This window comes from Barbus barbus (genome assembly GCF_936440315.1).
Source record: "Barbus barbus genome assembly, chromosome: 45".
NCBI lineage: Eukaryota > Metazoa > Chordata > Actinopteri > Cypriniformes > Cyprinidae > Barbus > Barbus barbus.
Window position 1 is genome coordinate 7,797,962 of NC_136723.1, and position 18,484 is coordinate 7,816,445.

The 18,484-nt window shown below is 35.6% G+C and overlaps 2 protein-coding genes across 4 annotated transcripts; both read left to right on the forward strand.

The window, feature by feature from the left end:
• Positions 1 to 6,125: 6,125 nt before the first annotated feature.
• Positions 6,126 to 12,119, forward strand: LOC306863740 (protein-lysine 6-oxidase-like; the record flags this gene model as incomplete). Of its 3 annotated transcripts, XM_079407268.1 has the most annotated exons (8): positions 6,134 to 6,197; positions 6,296 to 6,960; positions 7,541 to 7,649; positions 8,111 to 8,248; positions 9,671 to 9,827; positions 10,889 to 10,984; positions 11,071 to 11,186; positions 11,282 to 12,119. In XM_079407268.1, exons 2-8 carry the CDS (start codon positions 6,360 to 6,362, stop codon positions 11,286 to 11,288), a joined length of 1,224 nt encoding a protein of 407 aa, XP_079263394.1. In that variant the 5' UTR covers positions 6,134 to 6,197; positions 6,296 to 6,359. The 3 variants fall into 3 exon arrangements, with proteins under 3 accessions (XP_079263395.1, XP_079263394.1, XP_079263396.1); XM_079407269.1 differs by having other exon boundaries at positions 6,126 to 6,960; XM_079407270.1 differs by lacking the exon at positions 11,282 to 12,119 and having other exon boundaries at positions 6,145 to 6,197; positions 11,071 to 11,190.
• Positions 12,120 to 13,230: 1,111 nt separating this feature from the next.
• LOC306864382 (sorting nexin-24-like) lies at positions 13,231 to 18,479 on the forward strand. Its single transcript, XM_079408385.1, has 7 exons — positions 13,231 to 13,499; positions 13,843 to 13,926; positions 15,303 to 15,407; positions 15,517 to 15,611; positions 15,807 to 15,836; positions 16,109 to 16,173; positions 17,381 to 18,479. Exons 1-7 carry the CDS (start codon positions 13,431 to 13,433, stop codon positions 17,449 to 17,451), a joined length of 519 nt encoding a protein of 172 aa, XP_079264511.1. The 5' UTR covers positions 13,231 to 13,430; the 3' UTR covers positions 17,452 to 18,479.
• The last annotated feature ends 5 nt before the right edge of the window (positions 18,480 to 18,484 follow it).

Below are 18,484 nucleotides of genomic sequence, written 5' to 3' on the forward strand. Positions count from 1 at the left end.
TCATGTTCATAATCACCCTGGAGTGCTCAAAATTGTGAATATGAATGGAAATATACTTCAGAGATATTTTTCTCATAAGAATTTCTAGGGGTACCAATAATTGTGTCCAACGTGTATTTGAGAAAAATATTTATTTCATAATGAGATTTTCCCCATTTTCATTTGTTTTAGTTCAACGAAAGGTTAGATTTTTGTGATTTAAAAAAAATTAAACATCAAAAGGATTAATAATGCAGGTTTATTTTCACAGCCTTCTTTCATATTTACCAAGGGTACCAACAATTCTGACCACGTGTGTGTTTGTGTGTGTGTGTGTGTGTGTGTGTGTGTGTATAATTAATATTGCTATACCCATTAAAAGACATGAGTCCATTTCAGAAGAATTAAAAATTTAGTTATAGACTTTTGGGCCTGTATGTGGTCCTTATCAGGACAGGAGACTTTTGTCTCTTTAGACAATACATTTTAATATTGCTTTGGAAATTGTATAGCTATTGTCTTTATATTATTTAGCTAATTCTACTTTCACAATATTATTTTTGTCCACGTTGTCTATATTTGTATTATTTCTAGCCATTCAGACTAAACTTACTTTCTTCTGTTGCTTTCAGAAAACAGCTTACAATATCACGAGAGAGAAAGAAAGAAAAAAAACACAGACAAGGCCAGACTACAAAACCACTGATGTTCAGAAGAATTTCTCTGGAAATCTAATGTTTAGCCAAAAGTCTGAGTTAACTTTTAATTCTTCTTTTGTCACCACCAATGATAACATTGTGGTTTACTCCTACCTATAAACAGCCCCCATTCCATGGGATTTATAATGAGGGAAATGACCTAAAGGGAATGACAAAAATGTTTAGAAGGTAATATGGAAAGACATTACTACTTTGTGTTCTGCGAAAAGAGAGAGGAACTCCTCCCCTTGTTCACTCTTGTTGAAATCTCTCCCAATCCAGCCTACACGTGCCGAGTGCCACGTAGGCCAGTGTGGATGTGCACAATACCAGTAAAGACTTCACTCCTTGCCTCTGAGTAATGGAAACCTGCTGTTTTTTCAGGGGAAATCATCTGAAACGAGCTGTGCTGAGTTACTAGTTTATTTTGACACACTTTTTATAGATTTGTTAGACCTATATCAGTTAATTTACTATTTAGGTTGCTTAAAAGTGTTTTATTATATCAATTGATGGCCAGTGTAATGTTAGATATTTAAAAAAGTCAACTATAAAATAACATTCTGGGAACAAAAAACAACATTATCAACATCTTCACATTTCCTCTGAAGTTCAGGGGTCTGTTCTTCGTCTCTAACTCAGTTAGCTGGATTTGTTTGTTGATTTCGCTTGATCTTGGATCATTTGGTTCTTCGAAGCTCATCCTGGACTTGCTGTCATAGCAACAGGTCCGTAAGTTTAAACCTGCTCAGGATTAGATTGCATCTTTTTAAGCAGAATTGATACTTAATATTTCTCCCTACTGGTCCAGGGACAGAAAATATTAGGCTGTCTGTGTTTTCAGCAGACGACTTTTACTGCATTACCTATCAACTGAAGAGAAAGCAAGCAACGTGGACAAAGGAACTAGGTTAATTACTTTCATATGTGGTTCTACTGCCTGAGGAATGCTGCCAGAGAAGAGGGAAGCCCGACTCTGAACGTACTGGGTGATGTACGAAAAACAACAGCGACCCAGAACAGCTGGTTCTGTTCATGTGGCTCTCAGACGACGAGCACAAAGTGTTTTCTATTTTTCTTTCATGCAGACAGACTGCAGTTGACATGTCAGACAGCTACACTGGAATGCAAGACTTTATTAAAACTTTTGAAACTGGCCTTGTGGAATATGAGCAGATATTCAGAGCCTGTGTTTCATTCTGTGAACACCCCATCTGAGTCCTTGTGAGGAAAAACACTTTTATTTATCTCTTTGAATGCGCCAGAAGATGGTGGAGGAGGATAGGAATTTATGGTTTTATTTTATAATGCGTTGCCATTTCAAAGTGTTGTTGCAATGTAGCCTACTTTACATTCATTTTGTTCTTGTCATCGCCTACTAGGCCTACTCTTGAGCCAACTGCAACATTTTCACATTGTTAAAGTTCATCTGAGACTCACATACCTCCAAGGAAGTTTGGGCAGATGTCCATTTTGTGTAAAATTAGCCCCATGCACTGGCTGGCACGTTTCAGCATTACGCAGGCGGTTCAGGGAGGTCATGTAATGTTCATATGGCCTATTTTAAGTTTAAAGTCTGTGTGTGTGTGTGTGTGTGTGTGTGCATGTTTAGATGGTTTATGAGGACACTGCCTATGTCTCCGTAATTCAAAGGGCTTAAAAAACATACTAAATGGTGTTTTTTTGAAAATCTAAAAATGCACAAAGTCTCCTCTGAGGGCTAAGTTTAGGTGTAGGGTTGGTGTAGGGCAATAGCACACACAGTTTGTTCAGTATAAAAACCATTACGCCTATGGAGAGTCCCCATAAACCACAAAAACCAACATGTGTGTGTGTGTGTGTGTGTGTGTGTGTGTGTGTCACTAATCTTATGATCAGTAGAATAAATCAAAGGGTTTAACCGATACAGTTCACTGATTGATGGGTACTTTGATGACACAACTGGAGAACATATTGCATAGCATGGCTTTAACACATAACATGCTTCAGAATAAAAAACAGATTTCCCGGGTTCTGATTGGTTGATGCAGCATTCCAGCTGTGACATGAAGCACCCGTTCAGATAACTGTTCAGCTTGCATGTCAGTTGCTATATTTTATAGTGGAAATCAGTTTGTGCAAAATATATATTTTAAATTAATATTAATATTATTAATACATTATTAATAAATTAAACTTTAATGTTTTAAAAAGTATTATGTTTTTTTTTATATGGTAATTGTTTTAATAAGGCACTCTTTTTTCTTTTGTTTTCTTTTATTTATTTATTTATTTTGTTGAAAATTTACCCTCGCTCAGATGAGTTTGTTTCTTCATCCAAACAGATTTGGAGGAATTTAGCATTACATCACTTGCTCACCAATGGATCCTCTGCAGTGAATGGGTGCCGTCAGAATGAGAGCCTAAACAGCTGATAAAAACATCACAAGTAATCCACACCACTCCAGTCCATCCTTGTGAAACGAAAAGATGCATTTTTGTAAGAAACTAGTTATTATCCATCATTAAGTTTTTTTGTTTTTGTTTTTAACTTTAAATCATCACTGCTGGCCAAAATAAGTCCATAATCCATAACAACACGTCCTCCACTGAAAAAGTCCATCCCCTGTTGTCCTCTCATCAAAATCCATCAATATAGTGTTTAGAACTGTTTGGACTGTTTTCACTTGTAAACAGTGCTTGATCTGTGCATATGTCCCTCATGATTTAGACTAGACCTCTTTTTTTCACTGTAGAAAGCAATATTACGAATAAGGACTCATATTTTACTCTCATTTCTTGTGAATTATTGTGATGTTTTTATGAGCTGTTTTTTTTATGTTTTATGATGTTTTAATGAGTTTGGACTATGGAATGCTACATTTCTCCAAATGTATTCCGATGCAGAAGCAAACTCATCTACATTTTGGATGGCCATTTGCATTATTTTAACTTTGAAAGTCGGGCGAGTTATTCTAAATTAATTCAATTTGCTGCAATTAGCAAATCTTTAGTAGCCTTTGTCTGCAAAGAACAGAAGAATACCGTATATTGTTAAGTGAAAATGTGCCCTCTAGTGTCCGCAACAGAGTTTGCATAATGAAAGTTCATTGCAATCGTGAATGATGAATATAGAATGGCTCATCTAAAAGAGATTCGTTTTATATTGACAAAGTATATATATAGACTAATATGTAGTCTATGGGTTCAGAGCGAAGGCCACAATGAAACATCATCCATGTAATTTATGACAAAGGTTCAGTGAAGCCTTCAATTTAAAGGATATTTTCTGTTGGTCCGAGAAAGAGAAGGGGAAAGGACTTTGGAAACCTCTCCATCTAGTCGTGCAATGTTGGTCCTTGCGGTTTGTCACTGGGCATGAGTGGTTTAAGAGGCTAGACACAGAATTTGGAGACCATTGATTACGTTTTTCTAAATAGCAATTATGGTTTCTTTGCAAGCCATAGGATGCATCGCTCATGGGAAAGTATAAGGCAGTAGCTGGGTCAGATGAGAGTATAACAGTTAAGGGAAAGAGTGGAAGGAGGTCTGGGTGGCCCAGGTGAGTTTATGATTGAATGTTATAAACTGTGCATCATGTGACGAATGTAGAACAGTTTCCAACAAGACATGGAGCTCCTAAGCACATGCGATGTTTAATGTAGCACCTCGGAAAGCTGTGAAGACCCCACACATGACTTTGCTTTCAGAAAAGAGCTTCAAAGTAATAAAGGATTTAGTGAAAATTATAGAGGAAAATAAAAAACGGATTTCATTTTATGAGCAACAACTTCCTGGACAATGTACTGTAAATCTACTTTGCATGCATTGCAATCCTCATTCATGAGAACATTGATATATGGAGACATTTGGCCAAGTTGTTTTTTAAGTGCCACTTAAAGGTTCATCCAAAAGTCAGATTTGTCACAGCACAAAATGTTGGGAAATGCTATCTTTCCCCAAACATCTTTTGTTAATAATATTCTGAGGAAAACGTAGGTCTAGTGATTTTTTTTGAAAGATCGGAATAAAAAAATGAACATATATATATATATATATATATATATATATATATATATTAGTGCTGTCCAAATTTTTATTATTTTTAACGCGTTAAAATTATTTAACGCCGTTAACGCATGGGGCGGGACCTAGGGTTGGCCACCCCACTCATAACTGCTAATTCTGTCTCTTTTTTCTTGACAAGAAGTGCATTTATTCAGTCGCAGAACGTTTTTACCATCACATCAAACAGGAGACGCTTCAGACGCGCGCTTCAACTTCAACTTCACTTCAGGCGCGAGCGGAAACTGTACTGTTCTCGCAGCGCGCGCATAGCCTGTATCATTTCATATCAAATCGCGAAAGAAACTACGACCATGCAATGCCGTGATCAGTTAAGTCATGAAGTTACCAGCTGCCATAAAACTGTGCATTCATGTAGTTATATATGAGTTACATTAAGAACATGTCTCTGAAATGGTTTTCAAAACTGTCCTGTCTTCCTCATCGAACACACGCGATTCAACTCATCAGCTCATTAGAAGAGACTGAAATGGGTCCGACCTGAAAAGGTAGAGAGTTGAGAGAAAATACGATGCGTGTCACGTTCAGCAGCGGCAGCTCTTAAAGAAATAGCAGCCAAAAACAACCTAATAACCAGCTGCTGTGATGTCTGTTCATAAGAACAAAAGAAAAAACAGGAAATCAGTAACTTTATAGTTTTAAGGATTCATCTGTATTTAGTTTAGAATTTAGTGTTTGATAACTTTATTCACAGGTAGATGAATATGACATTTATTAAAATGGGTTTATGTGAAGATTTTTTAAAGTTATTTTTAAAGTCTAATAAATGTTCAAATTGATAGCTCTTAATTATAATGTAAAGTTGAATGGCTATAGTCAATGGTTAAATATTAGAGGGAAACATTTTTTATAGGGAAATCAGTATTAATTGGTATCAGTGATATTGGCCTTCAGTCATAAAAATAAAGATGCCATTAAAAAAATATTAAAACTATACTGTCTTTATGTTGTTTGTATATATATTTAAATGCGAAGTAAATAATTAACAAACTGTAATTTTGGTTTCTTTTTATTTATTTATTTATAAATATGTTGGAAAATAATGATTAAGATATACATTCAAAGAGCGATAAAGCAGTTTAGTACGTTTTATTTGATGGTTACTTTATTTATTTATTTATTTTAAACTACATGGCACATGTATTTTATACTAGATGTTTACTTTTTATTTTTCTTTAATATTAATTTTATGTGTATGCATATGGGAAACAAACATTTTTGCACTGACGTAAAGTATACGATGACAGCAGTTTTAGGTCATTTTTACAAATTCTTTACATATTTCTTTTGAACATGTTAAATAACACATTTTGCAGTTTCATAAGAACGGGGCTTTTCCGGAGCTGATATAACAAGAAACTTTAAAAAGTCAGCTCCTCCTCCTCTCACTTGCGCATCAGTTAGTCCAAGTGCAGAGCAATAGGAGGTCGCACTGAGATCTCACCTTTCCGTTATGTAAGTCTCACTTGATTTAATTTAATTTATTTTTTATTTTCAAGCAAGCTTTATGAAAGAGCACAACTTAGCCCAGTTTTTTTGTTTCCCCAATTCAGATACTGGAACGTCGGCAAGCAAAAGAACTGGAGAAGCCAATTTAACATAAAAAATAAATAAAAAATGAGTACGAGTTTAATTGACACCTTAATTTACGCATTTGCGCATGTGTGTTTATTAAGTTGCATTGTACAAACTGGTCATTCTCAGCGTCAGGGCAGCAGTGGAGCGGCAGCTCTCAGACAAACCATACAATGGCAGCACAACGGCAAACTCTTTAGTATATTAAGTCAAGGCTCGGAATATCAGCCACCGTTAAAACGAGACGGAAACAAAGAGCAGACGCAAGCCAGGCCGATAGCCATCGTCCGCAACGATGATGCGGCTACGAGAACCGACGGCTCAGCGACTGCTGCTTCTTCTTCTTCGCGATCCTCCCAGAGCCGCTCCGCGCGCTTGCAGTCAGGTATCGATGCGCGCTGGTTATCAGGTGGAGCGCGCGCCAGAGGATCACGCGGGCGCAGGAATCAGACGGAGCAGCTGCAAACATCAGTCAACGGCACCGAGAGACCCGCGCAGGACGATGAAATAATGGTTGGAGATGATCCCTACAACCCATACAAGTCTACTGACCCGGACAACCCATATTATAACTATTATGACACGTACGAGAGACCGCGTCCTGCAGCGCGCCCGGGATATGGCACGAGATACTTCCAGCATGGTAAGGACAAATGGTAATTTGGCAACTTCCGAAAAAAAATAATAATAATAGGGCAACTTTCCAAATAAACAAATAAAAAATACTATTAATTTGATCTTTGATTATTACATTGCATAACAGGCTACTCTGGATTAAAAATGATTTGCAGTGTTGTTTTAGAAATCAACAGTTTGAATGTCTAATTTTGGTCAGTCTCATCCAGTTGCAAAATGCATAATCTGTTCACCATTTATGAAACTACACCATTCAAGCTATATGAAGAACTCTAAAGTTTAAAAAAGAGTTTAAAAGTTTCTGCACCTATTTAAAGAAAACGAGCATGACGCCATTGGATCCTCCTCTTGTATTTTAATTGCATAATTACATGTTTAATTTAATTGAAACTCTTGGGTTAAAATAATGGCATCCTTGCAGAAAAAAAACAGGCTAAGGTGGTTTGCTTGTCAGGGTGGTCTGATGGTTCGTCGAGGGGTTTTGGGGACTTGGCAGGTGGTCAGGATAGTTTAAGCTGTTTTTAAATAATTTTATTTTTCTGTGCATTTTCTTGTATCTTTTAATAAAACATTTCAGTGTTTCATAGGTTTGCCTGATCTTGTTGGAGACCCATACTACATCCAAGCGTCCGCCTACGTGCAGAGCGTTCCAATGTACAATCTCAGATGCGCCGCTGAGGAAAACTGCTTGGCAAGGTATTATTGGTGATATAAACCAGAAGAACGTAATCAAGATATTTGGTGCAGCCCTGCAACTAGAGAGAGTTAGCGCACCCGCATTCCTCCAAGTGTAACAGATGAGTCATGAGAACCTATTTAAAACCCATGTGGTAGGAACATCCTATAACTCAAACCAGCTCTGTGAGAGGGGAAAGAATTAAACGAAAAGTCCATCCACGAAGAGGAACTCTACAAACAGATTTCACATAAAGCTGTTTACATGGAAAATGATCACATGCATGACTGCGAAACACATTACTGGGGCACACAGAAAATAGTCTAGTCTTTCTTTGGAAACATGCATCTGCAGCTGTTCCATGTGCACTTGAAATGTGGCCATGGGGCCAAGATACACATTCTGAAAGCTGTTAGGACAATATGAGAAACTTAAGGAATGTCTGATATTTTGTAACCGTTGGGTTGTTTTTGTCGAGCAGCTCTGCACAGCGATCCAGCGTGAGAGACTACGACACACGTATGTTGCTGAGGTTCCCGCAGCGAGTCAAGAACCAAGGAACCTCCGACTTCCTTCCCAGCAGGCCGCGCTACACCTGGGAATGGCACAGCTGCCATCAGTAAGTCCGAATCTGACAGGTTCAACCATTTTAGTACTGCATCACAGACCACCTTTAAGAACTCTAAAGGGAGTAGATGTGATGAAATGAAGTGAATTCCTTATAGGCAAAAGTAAGATTGTGAAGCTTTATCTTGAGTGTGGTATCTGACTGATACCTGAGTCTAGTGCTGGTGGAGCTGTTTTACAGGGACAAAGGTCTGTGTTCTTGTCTAAATGAAAACACTTAGAAGAGGCCCACTATTGCTGCTTATTCTTCAGTTGACTCAGTAATGGCTCACTGTATAGTTTCATACTGAAGTAAGCCGTGTCTCACCACCAACTACGGCATACATTTGGACAAGCTCCAGTGTATACAATGACTTTAGGTCTTATGCATAAATGAGGCGTAAGGTCTGTGTGCTGACCTGCATTTATTTGACGTTTTTTTTTTAAGCTGGGACTGCTTAATCGTCCAATAAGATAATATGAAGTGATTTTGGGCTATGCCATGATTTTTCCACTTGGTTTAAAGGAATATTTCACCCAGAAATTACTTTTTTGAAACATTTACTCATTCCAAACCTGTATGACTTTCTTTATTCTGTATAAAAGGAGAATTTTTGAAGAATGTACTGGTTGATTTCTCCCGTATAATTACAATCAATAATAGACTGGAGATTTTAAGCTTCAAAAATGATGCAAAACATCATAAAAGTAGTCGGCGTTACTTGTGTGCAATATTTTTAGTCTCTTAAAGCCATTTGTGTAGCAATGTCTGATTTGTGAATGAATTGTTTTTTGAGTTGGATCTTGATCTTGAGTTCTGTCAGACTGCTCTAGTTCAACTCAATAACTCTGGCAGCAGTGATGGTTAAATTAATAGCTTAAGGGAAAATCAAATGTCAGTCTGTTTCCTGTTTAGCTTTAGAAGACTTGAAATATAGCACACACATATTAAAAACTTTTATGATGCTTTTATAGTGCTTTTGCATCATTTCTAAAGCTCAGAAGTCATTGTAATTGCATGGAAAAAACATCTTAAAATGTTCTCCTTTTGTGGTTAGAACATGAAAAAGTGAAGTAAATTATGAGAGAATTTTCATTTTTGGTTGAACTGTCCCTTTAATGATTTGACTGTCTCCATTGAGACTATTTGAGGTGTAATAAGCAGAGGCTTGTGTGGTGTAAATTCCTGCTCATACATCGGCCATGGAGTTCTTTTGGAAAGGCTCCGCATGACATTCTTTTCTTCCTGAAGATCTGATATATGCCCCAGTGTTTAGGAAGTTCATTAATTAGATTAAAGCATTGAAAATAAATGGCAGGGCATTTTAAATCCTATTAACAAACCCACCTAGAAATGCGATTCCCAGAGGAAAATTGAAATGCACCAGTTGGAAGTGATCCATGATGATAACCTGATTTGCTTTGCTGTTTCTAGGCACTACCACAGCATGGACGAGTTCAGTCATTATGACCTGCTGGAAGCCAGTTCTCAGAGAAGAGTAGCAGAGGGACACAAGGCCAGTTTCTGTCTGGAGGACACGTCCTGTGACTACGGCTACTACCGACGATACGCCTGCACCTCCCATACTCAGGTCACTCTCATTTATTATTTACGTATATGCTTCTATGACTCTGTTCCAAAACTACATAACAGAAATGAAACCTGTGACCTGTGAAATATTGCCTTTCGTGAAAAACACAGACTCAATTCACAATGGATTTCTAAAGCCTTTGAGGTTAGCATGTTGCTAAGCTAACAACACTACTCAAGTAAGCATAAGAAATACATTAAACTACATTTCTAAAATGAAACCTTATGTGACAGATTTGAAACTTTGTACATTACAACAATAGTGCTTCTCATTGAAAGACTCATATTGACTACCGTTTGTATAACCACAGTTTTACTACAAATACCATGGTTAAACTATGGTTAGTGTAGCAAAGCAATGGCTAATTTGTGATTACCACCATTTAACTATAGTAACCATGGTTTTCTGGTTTTATTTGTAATAAAATGTCTAATTATTCAACCCGATCTTGCGGCAATTCGTAAATATTTTAAGAGGTGGCTAAATTGTATGAATTCCATGACCTGGCTCGCACAAATTCATATGTTTTGTGGAAAATCGTACGTATTCTACGAGGTGGCAAATTCATAGGATTCGTACGAATGACCACCCCTAATCACGCCCCTAAACCTACCACTCCGAGAAAACATACAAAATCGTACAAGTGAGGTCCTGTAAATTCATACAAATTAGCCACTTCGTAAAATACGTACGACTTGGTCATGAGATAGCGTTGAATTATTTTGTAAGTGTTCACATCGTGAACACTTCTGATACATTAAAATGCTGCCTATGTAGGCAGTTCACTCGGTTTTAGAACACAGCCGTCTGTTAAAAGCAATCCTTGCTTTCAATATTATGAATCATAGATACTGCAAGAAAAAAAGTGACGTTAATGAAAAATGTTTGACCCATATACTTACTATGGTCCAGTGATGGTATAATATGGTAATACCATGTTACTTGAAAAATTACCATGATGCTGTATGATGCTCATACCTTCGTTTTTACATAGTACTTCAAGGTACCGTAACCATTTTACATGTGCATGTGCTGAAAGTATGCTGTTGTTGTATTTCCAGGGCCTGAGTCCAGGGTGTTACGACACTTACAATGCCGACATCGACTGCCAGTGGATAGATATTACTGATGTGAAACCTGGAAACTACATCCTCAAGGTTTTTGGCCTAAATCAAATAAAGAGTTATTGTATTTCCATTATCATGTTCCTGACTTCCAGCCTGTTTTTCTTTTTCTGGTTTAGGTTAGTGTAAATCCCAGTTACCAGGTGCCAGAGTCAGACTACAGTAACAATATTGTGCGCTGTGATGTACGTTACACCGGAAACTACGTTTATGTTTCAGGATGTCATATTTCACCGTGAGTAGGCTATACTTCATTTATTTCATATTGTATACATTATATTTCAATTGACTAGTTAAACCAGAGACATTAATATGCTATATGTATTTCAGGTATTAAGAATCTACTAAAGGATCCGAAGGAATAGGGAAACATCATCAGAAAAGAAGTTTGATGATAAAAACCTGCGACAAAGTGAACAGATGAATGGACGCCGATCATGGGTCACATTCCTGTTTGTGAGAGACAATAATCAGCAGAGCATTTTAGTGTTGTCAGTGCCACAGAATATAGAAGCCTGAGGCATAAGTCCAGTTTTACAGTGAATTGCATTATTCATTTTTTGTTGTTGTTGTTTTTGTTTTTTTTGCTATGAAATTACTAAGCAAAAATAAAAAAGAAAAACAAAGAGTCCAGGGTCATATTGTGCTGGATTCCTAAATAAAATCGTGGTTATACTACCTGAAACCACCACAGTTTGCTGAGATACCACACATTCCCCAAATCATTCAGCATCATTCTCTCAGACTGATCAATTATAAAAATTAAACCTTCAGATATTGATCCACACTGGGGTTTTTACCTAAAACACGCTTTAGTGTGCTAGAGCTATGCTTTAGTTGTGTATTCTAAGTAGATATTTATATACAGATGCTCATATTACTGCAACACATTTTATATATGAAATTAAAATTACTTGAATAAATAACTTCACACTCAGCCTCATTAAATGACTTTGTCTTGTATTTTGACTTGCCATTCTCTCACATTGTGATCATTAAATCCATAAATCATGCTACAATTTCAGAAAATGTTTGCTTAAAGTAAATATTATATGTGCAGTTTTTTACACTTTTGTATGATTTCTAAAGTATTTTCGAAAAGTAATAAAAATAAATAACAATTAAAATTAAATCAAATTTATATATAGATTTGTTAATAACATGAGATAAAAAAAAAAATATATATATATATATATATATATATATATATATTTATATATATATATATATATATATTTATATTAGCCTAAATGTGACCCTGGACCCCGAAACCAGTCATAAGGGTCAATTTTTCGAAATTGAGATTTATACATCATCTGAAAGCTGAATAAATAAGCTTTCCATTGATGTATGGTTTGTTAGGATTGGACGATATTTGGCCGAGTTTGTAAATCTGGAATCTGAGGGTGCAAAAAAAAAAAATCAAAATATTGAGAAAATTGCCTTTAAAGTTGTTCAAATTAAGTTCTTAGCAATGCATATTACTAATAAAAAATTAAGTTTTGATATATTTACAGTAGGAATTTTACAAAATGTCTTCATGGAACGTGATCTTTACTTAATGTCCTAATGATTTTTGGCATAAAAGAAAAATCAATAATTTTGACCCATACTATGTATTTTTGGCTATTGCTACAAATATACCCGTGCTACTTAAGACTTTGTTTTGTGGTCCAGGGTCACAAATTAGAATACAGTTGAGGTCATTTTGATCATTAACCGGGTATTTTTATTGCACAAATGGCTGATTTTACAATTTATATATAAAACAAGTTTAAAAAAAGAAGTACAAAAATGATACGACTTATTGAAATTGCAATCAAATAACTTGAAACCCCATTTATTATAGTATGAACAGCAGCAGAATAGTTCAGAAAATGCACTCACCCTAATACCCTCTTGGATGTATGAATTTGTTTCTTAATGGAACAGATTTGGAAAAATGTAGCATTATATCAGTTGCTCCAATGGATCCTTTGCAGTTTCACTCCTATTTTAATAATGGGTTTGTTGCTTACAAACACGCAACTTTTAGTTTTATAAGACATTAAGTAATGGACTGGCATGGTGTGGATTATTGAGATGTTTTTATCAGCTGTTTGGACTCTCATTCTGACGGCACCCATTCACTGCAGAGCATCCATTGGTGAGCAAGTGATGTAATGCTACATTTCTCCAAATCTGTGAAGAAACTAACTCATCTACATCTTTGCAGGCCTGAGGGTGACTAAATTTCCAGCAAATGTTTATTTTTTGTGCTGATGATGTATTTCCCTGTCAGAAGCACAGATGGCAGCATTGCATCTGCAGACTCCTGCGTGAGATGGAGAAGAAGCGCGTGGAATATTTTCAATTCTTCTTATGTCAGGCGCCCAGTGAACTTGACAACCATTAACATCACAGTGAAGGACCAACCAAAAATCTCGTGCAGTTATTTGACCCGTTCTTCCACATAATATCGGATATATCTTGCCGGATCATGCATCCTATAGAAGTGTCAATCCCGTCTTTTCGGTCGGAGGGCAGTAACGCGGAGAAGGGCTACACGGTGAGTTAAAAACCCTTGATCAGATCGAGCCAGCGGCCGTAGACACGCTTTCATTAAAATGTACGACAACAAACATTACGCTTTACCTCAGTCAATAACGATTAATGTCGATTTTAAAGCGTAGGCGTTTTGGCAGTGTCTCAAAATCTAGCTAACTGAGTACTTTGGGCATGTTGGGGCGCATTTGAGCTGGATTGTAACGCTCCAGCCCCGCCTATGATGCCCTAAATGATGTCTAGGTTTTGATATCGTATATATCTAAAGTGAATTCGTTGTGATGCATAAGAGCCATTCCCGTTTACTGCGTGTAAATAAATAATGGAGGCGCACTTTTCCTCCCCAGGTTTTTAAGATCGAGGTGCTCATGTGTGGCAGACAGCATACTGTCGAGAAACGATACAGTGAGCTTCATGCGCTACATAAAATGGTAAGCATGCATACATTGGTTATGGTACAATGAATATCTAGGGCTCAACCACAGACATTTTATTTTTAGCCACACATTTTTATGTCAGCTTTCCGGTGACGCATTCATTAACATCAGTTAATAAAACAGCTATTGATGAACAGTACTTGAAGCATTTATTTATCTTATGATGTTATGACTGAAATATAAGTTGCTTTGGATAATAACTTCTGCTAAATGCATAAATTAATTTATTATATTTTTTAACATTTCAAGTAATTATCATTACAACCAGCAACTATGTATTTATAGTTTGTATGAAATGCAGATTCGCCCCATCTGTTTTGAATTTAGATTTTATTTATCTTACTTTGAAGGATTCGTCCATTTCATTAAAGAAAACTGACCACACGCATTTTTATATATTTAATAAAATATAAAAAATATACATTTTCATATTTATTCATTTGCAGAACATAAATGAACTGGGAAAGCACAATAAAATCTCAAATATGAAAGAATTGCATAGGAAAACAAAAAATGCACATTGGAGAAAAGCATATGAAAATTTTGTCACATCTTTAAATAAACTCTCGTAAAGATATATAAGCCTGAGGGATGTAATTAAAGAACTTAATTCACGTTCATGTTACAATTAAAGAATAAATTGTCAGGTGTTTCTTCTGATACCCTGCAGAAACAGCATGTGTTATCAATGTCACAATATTTAGAAATGGGGGAATTTATAGGACATATTTTATTAAAGATTCTGAAACTGATTGACTTAACCTTATTAGATTCCCAAAACTTATCACAATATGGAAGAACAGAGCTGCCACTACTTCAGTTTCCATTTATATATATTTAATATTTATCTATATTATATCTATGTTTAATATTTTATATATATATATATATATATCATTTTGTTTTCTTTTTCTAAATTATATGCTGTGAAGATGCTTGTTCATTGTTAATTCATAAAACCAAAGACATTAAATGCATTAACTAATAGTTTTTGTCCTGAAACATTCTCACAGTGGCCCCGGGGTCATTCCAAAGGAGTGCTAATATATATATGTATATAATTACTGTTTATATTTCACAGAGGAATTCTGGAATTTGTGCAACAGCATGTACTTGTGAAAAAGTACAGAAAGAATAATGTTGTTGACTGTTTATTGTGTGCTGCTACAGTACATCATATATGATTATGTACATTGAGGAAAGAGGATGTTTTGAAGTTAGTGTCAGATGAAACAGACATTTACGCAACTTACAGTTTTTGGAAAATGAAGAAATTCCATGAAAGAATGTGTGACTGCCCTGTGTGTAAACTCTAGAGACACCTTCTGGCCAGTTTGTAACATGTTTTCCCCATCATCTATTCTTTATAGCTTAAAAAGATCATTAAACCTCCAGAAATCCCTTCGAAGCATGTGAGGAACTGGGTGCCGAAGGTTCTTGAGCAGAGGAGACAGGGACTCGAGCACTACCTCCAGGTATTGATCGAATTGATGCTCAACAAATGAAATCGCATGATGAAAAACAATCCTTTCCTGTTTTCTGGAATAACCATTTGATTTTCTTTGTGTGTGTGTGCGGGTGTAGACTATAATCATGGAAAATGAGGTTCTTCCAAAGATATTCTTGGATTTCCTCAATATCCGCCATTTCCCGTCACTGCCAAAAACTGAGAGTTGTGGGTAAGGCTTTATAGTGTGTAATTTTGTCTCAAGTAAAGGCCTTAGAAAGCAGACTTTTGTACAAACAAAGACATTTCAAAATAGTAATTCAAAAAACGTGTGTGTTAAAGTGATTAACCTACATTTCACTGCTGGTTATACCCTGTATAATTGTGTATGTGACAAATAAAAATCTTGAATTATTTTTCTGTTTAGGTCATTTGAAACCGAATCGGAGGAATCAAGGTATGTTGGCTACTTATTACAGTAATACATCTGAAAGAAGCACAGCACATCAACAGGTTTTTCTGTAAAAACCAAACCATTGCAGAACCATTTTGATGTCAAGTGCTCTTATAAAAGCATTTTTGAGAAGTTATTGCACTAGCTGGGAAATGACACCACCCGTGTGATAAATTTCACAGTCAGCTTTGTGTTTTTAACACTGTCATCAGAAACCCAACTAGATTGTGAGTCATTGTGTTCTCTCTCTGGCCTTTCCTCTCCAAACCCTGCAGTAAACTGACACATCAACCAGCACTTCTCTTCCAGAGGGATCCCTATCTGCTGCCTACCACCAACGGTACATGTCTGTCCTTCATATTTTTATTTTTAAGGTGGAGAAGAATTCATATGCATTCATGTTTTCTTCACTCCTGTTCATGGGTGACTGGTAAATAAAAATATTTTTGAATATGCATGTTGAATAAAAGACTTTTGTTAACTTACACCGATATAAAAATTAATATAGATGTTAAATATAGTTCACAATATCTAATGCATTTAGCATAATGAACTAACAGTAAAACAAACACAAATGTCCATAATTACTTATAGATTAATACATATATTTTGCAGTTTAGAAGTTTTTGGAAAAAAGTCTTATGTTCTGCATAAGCCTGCATTTATCTAATACAGTAAAACCAGTAATATTGTGAAATGTTATTACAGTTTAAAATGACTGTTTTCTATTTGAATATATATTAAAATTTAATTTATTCCTGTGATGCAAAGCTGAATTTTCAGCATCATTACTGCAGTCGTCAGTCACATGATCCTTCAGAAATAAAATCTAATATTATTAATCTGATAAAAACACTTTATTTTTTATTATCAGTGTTTAGTCATACTGTTTCATAAACCATACTTTAAACAGTAAAAACCATGTTTTCTGTCATTTTTGATCAATTTATTCAACTTATCAATTTATTTACAATTTATCAATTTATTTAAAGTATTCATTTCTTTAGCCAAATTTAAAATTAACAACAAAAAATACATTTGTGCTCATTTGTTTTTATAAATTCAGTTATTATTTTGTCTTGTGGAGAATATATAAACATATGTTATGTGAAATAGCTCATTCTGGACAGTATTAAATAAACAATAACATGCCATTTTCATGATCCCTCTTATTTTGTTAAAATTATAAACATTTAGCATATTCTGCAAGGGGTATGTCAATTTAAGAGCACAACTGTATATATTTGTAAATCAAGCTAACTTCAACACAGGAATTATTCTTATGAATCAGTCAGACAACTCCCATCCTCGCTGAACTGACTCAATCCCTCACCGAATCACATTATATCTGAATTGAACTAAACTGAGAACTTCAATCAGTCGAATTACTGCTTATTTGTTTCTGTGTAATTTAAAGTTTCTTGTCTTGTTGTAATAAATAGTATTTTACCAAAAGACATACTGCAAAAACAAAAACTGTAATAAAATCATGTGCATATGTATTGTTTTACAAATACATTTAATGAATGTTTCTCAATTGTTTGCAGATACGTTTTCTAATATGGTTATTGAAGGTGTGATACGTGGAATATTTTACCCAGACGACCAGACAAGTTAGATCTCAGCACTACGGACAACGTCACGTCAAGTTCACAGATAAAAAGGGATTCGTATTACCAACACTAAATCACGCAGCACCAGTTTAACACACTCACTCATTACAGCCTTGAGACTGTGGTTTGGCATCAGCACTCCATGAGATTCTGGTTTGTTTTTGTGTTCTGTATTTGCACAAATTGAGATTTTAGTTTTACACAAAGTAAACATTCATATCGACTGTCAAATCAAGGTCTCATTTAATATCAGAAGTACCTCCGCATATATTTGCACATCTCTCCTCGTGTCATATATGAGGTCAGAAGGATCCACTGACTGTGTTTCTCCAAGTTAGGTGACTTATGAAATAAGGAAATTGTTGGAAGAGCCTTGAACCTCTTCATTATGTACTGAATTATAGTATGACCTTTATTGTGTTTTTGATGTGGCAATTATAGATTACCAGCCTTGGCTTATAATTTGCATAAAGGGAAGTACTAAATGAACTAAACCGGTGTAAAGCCAGTCTAAATGTCTTCTGTTACAGCCCAAAACTGTGAAAAAGAGCTGTTGATAAAAGTACAAAACTTAGCGTTCTCTACTGCTAACCTGCAGCTAAGTAAACCATTTTCAGTGGATTACCTTCATTGAAAATGCAGTTTAGTCTGGACTAATATTAGTCTAATGTTTTTAGGAACTTCACTGTGTAGTAAGAGTGCATGGACACTACAGTTGGCTTTTCACTACAGTTGGAAGTAGTAATGGAGAAGATAATGCAGTTTGAGAAGTTTAACCTGTCTAAATGTTATAAAGCTGATGGTCAAACTGAAACAGGATGTGTTATGTACCATTTCAAGCAGTTCTAGATCTCAATTCTGTATATGGATGGACAATGTGCCATTCTATTATGTGTGTTATATTGTTGACACTTTGGATTGACTCATGCACTTTAACAAGGGTGAAAAGATCAGTTGTGACCGAATATCATTTTAAACCTGACAGCAATAAAACATCACATTTATTCATTAATTAAATACTTTGTCATCTTTCAAGCA

Bases quoted from the DNA above. Each gene is read 5' to 3' on its own strand.
- LOC306864382 (XM_079408385.1), top strand. From the start codon at position 13,431: ATGCATCCTATAGAAGTGTCAATCCCGTCTTTTCGGTCGGAGGGCAGT. The intron at 13,500-13,842 runs GTGAGTTAAAAA...TTTCCTCCCCAG, and splicing joins ACGCGGAGAAGGGCTACACG to GTTTTTAAGATCGAGGTGCT. The intron at 13,927-15,302 runs GTAAGCATGCAT...TATTCTTTATAG, and splicing joins TTCATGCGCTACATAAAATG to CTTAAAAAGATCATTAAACC.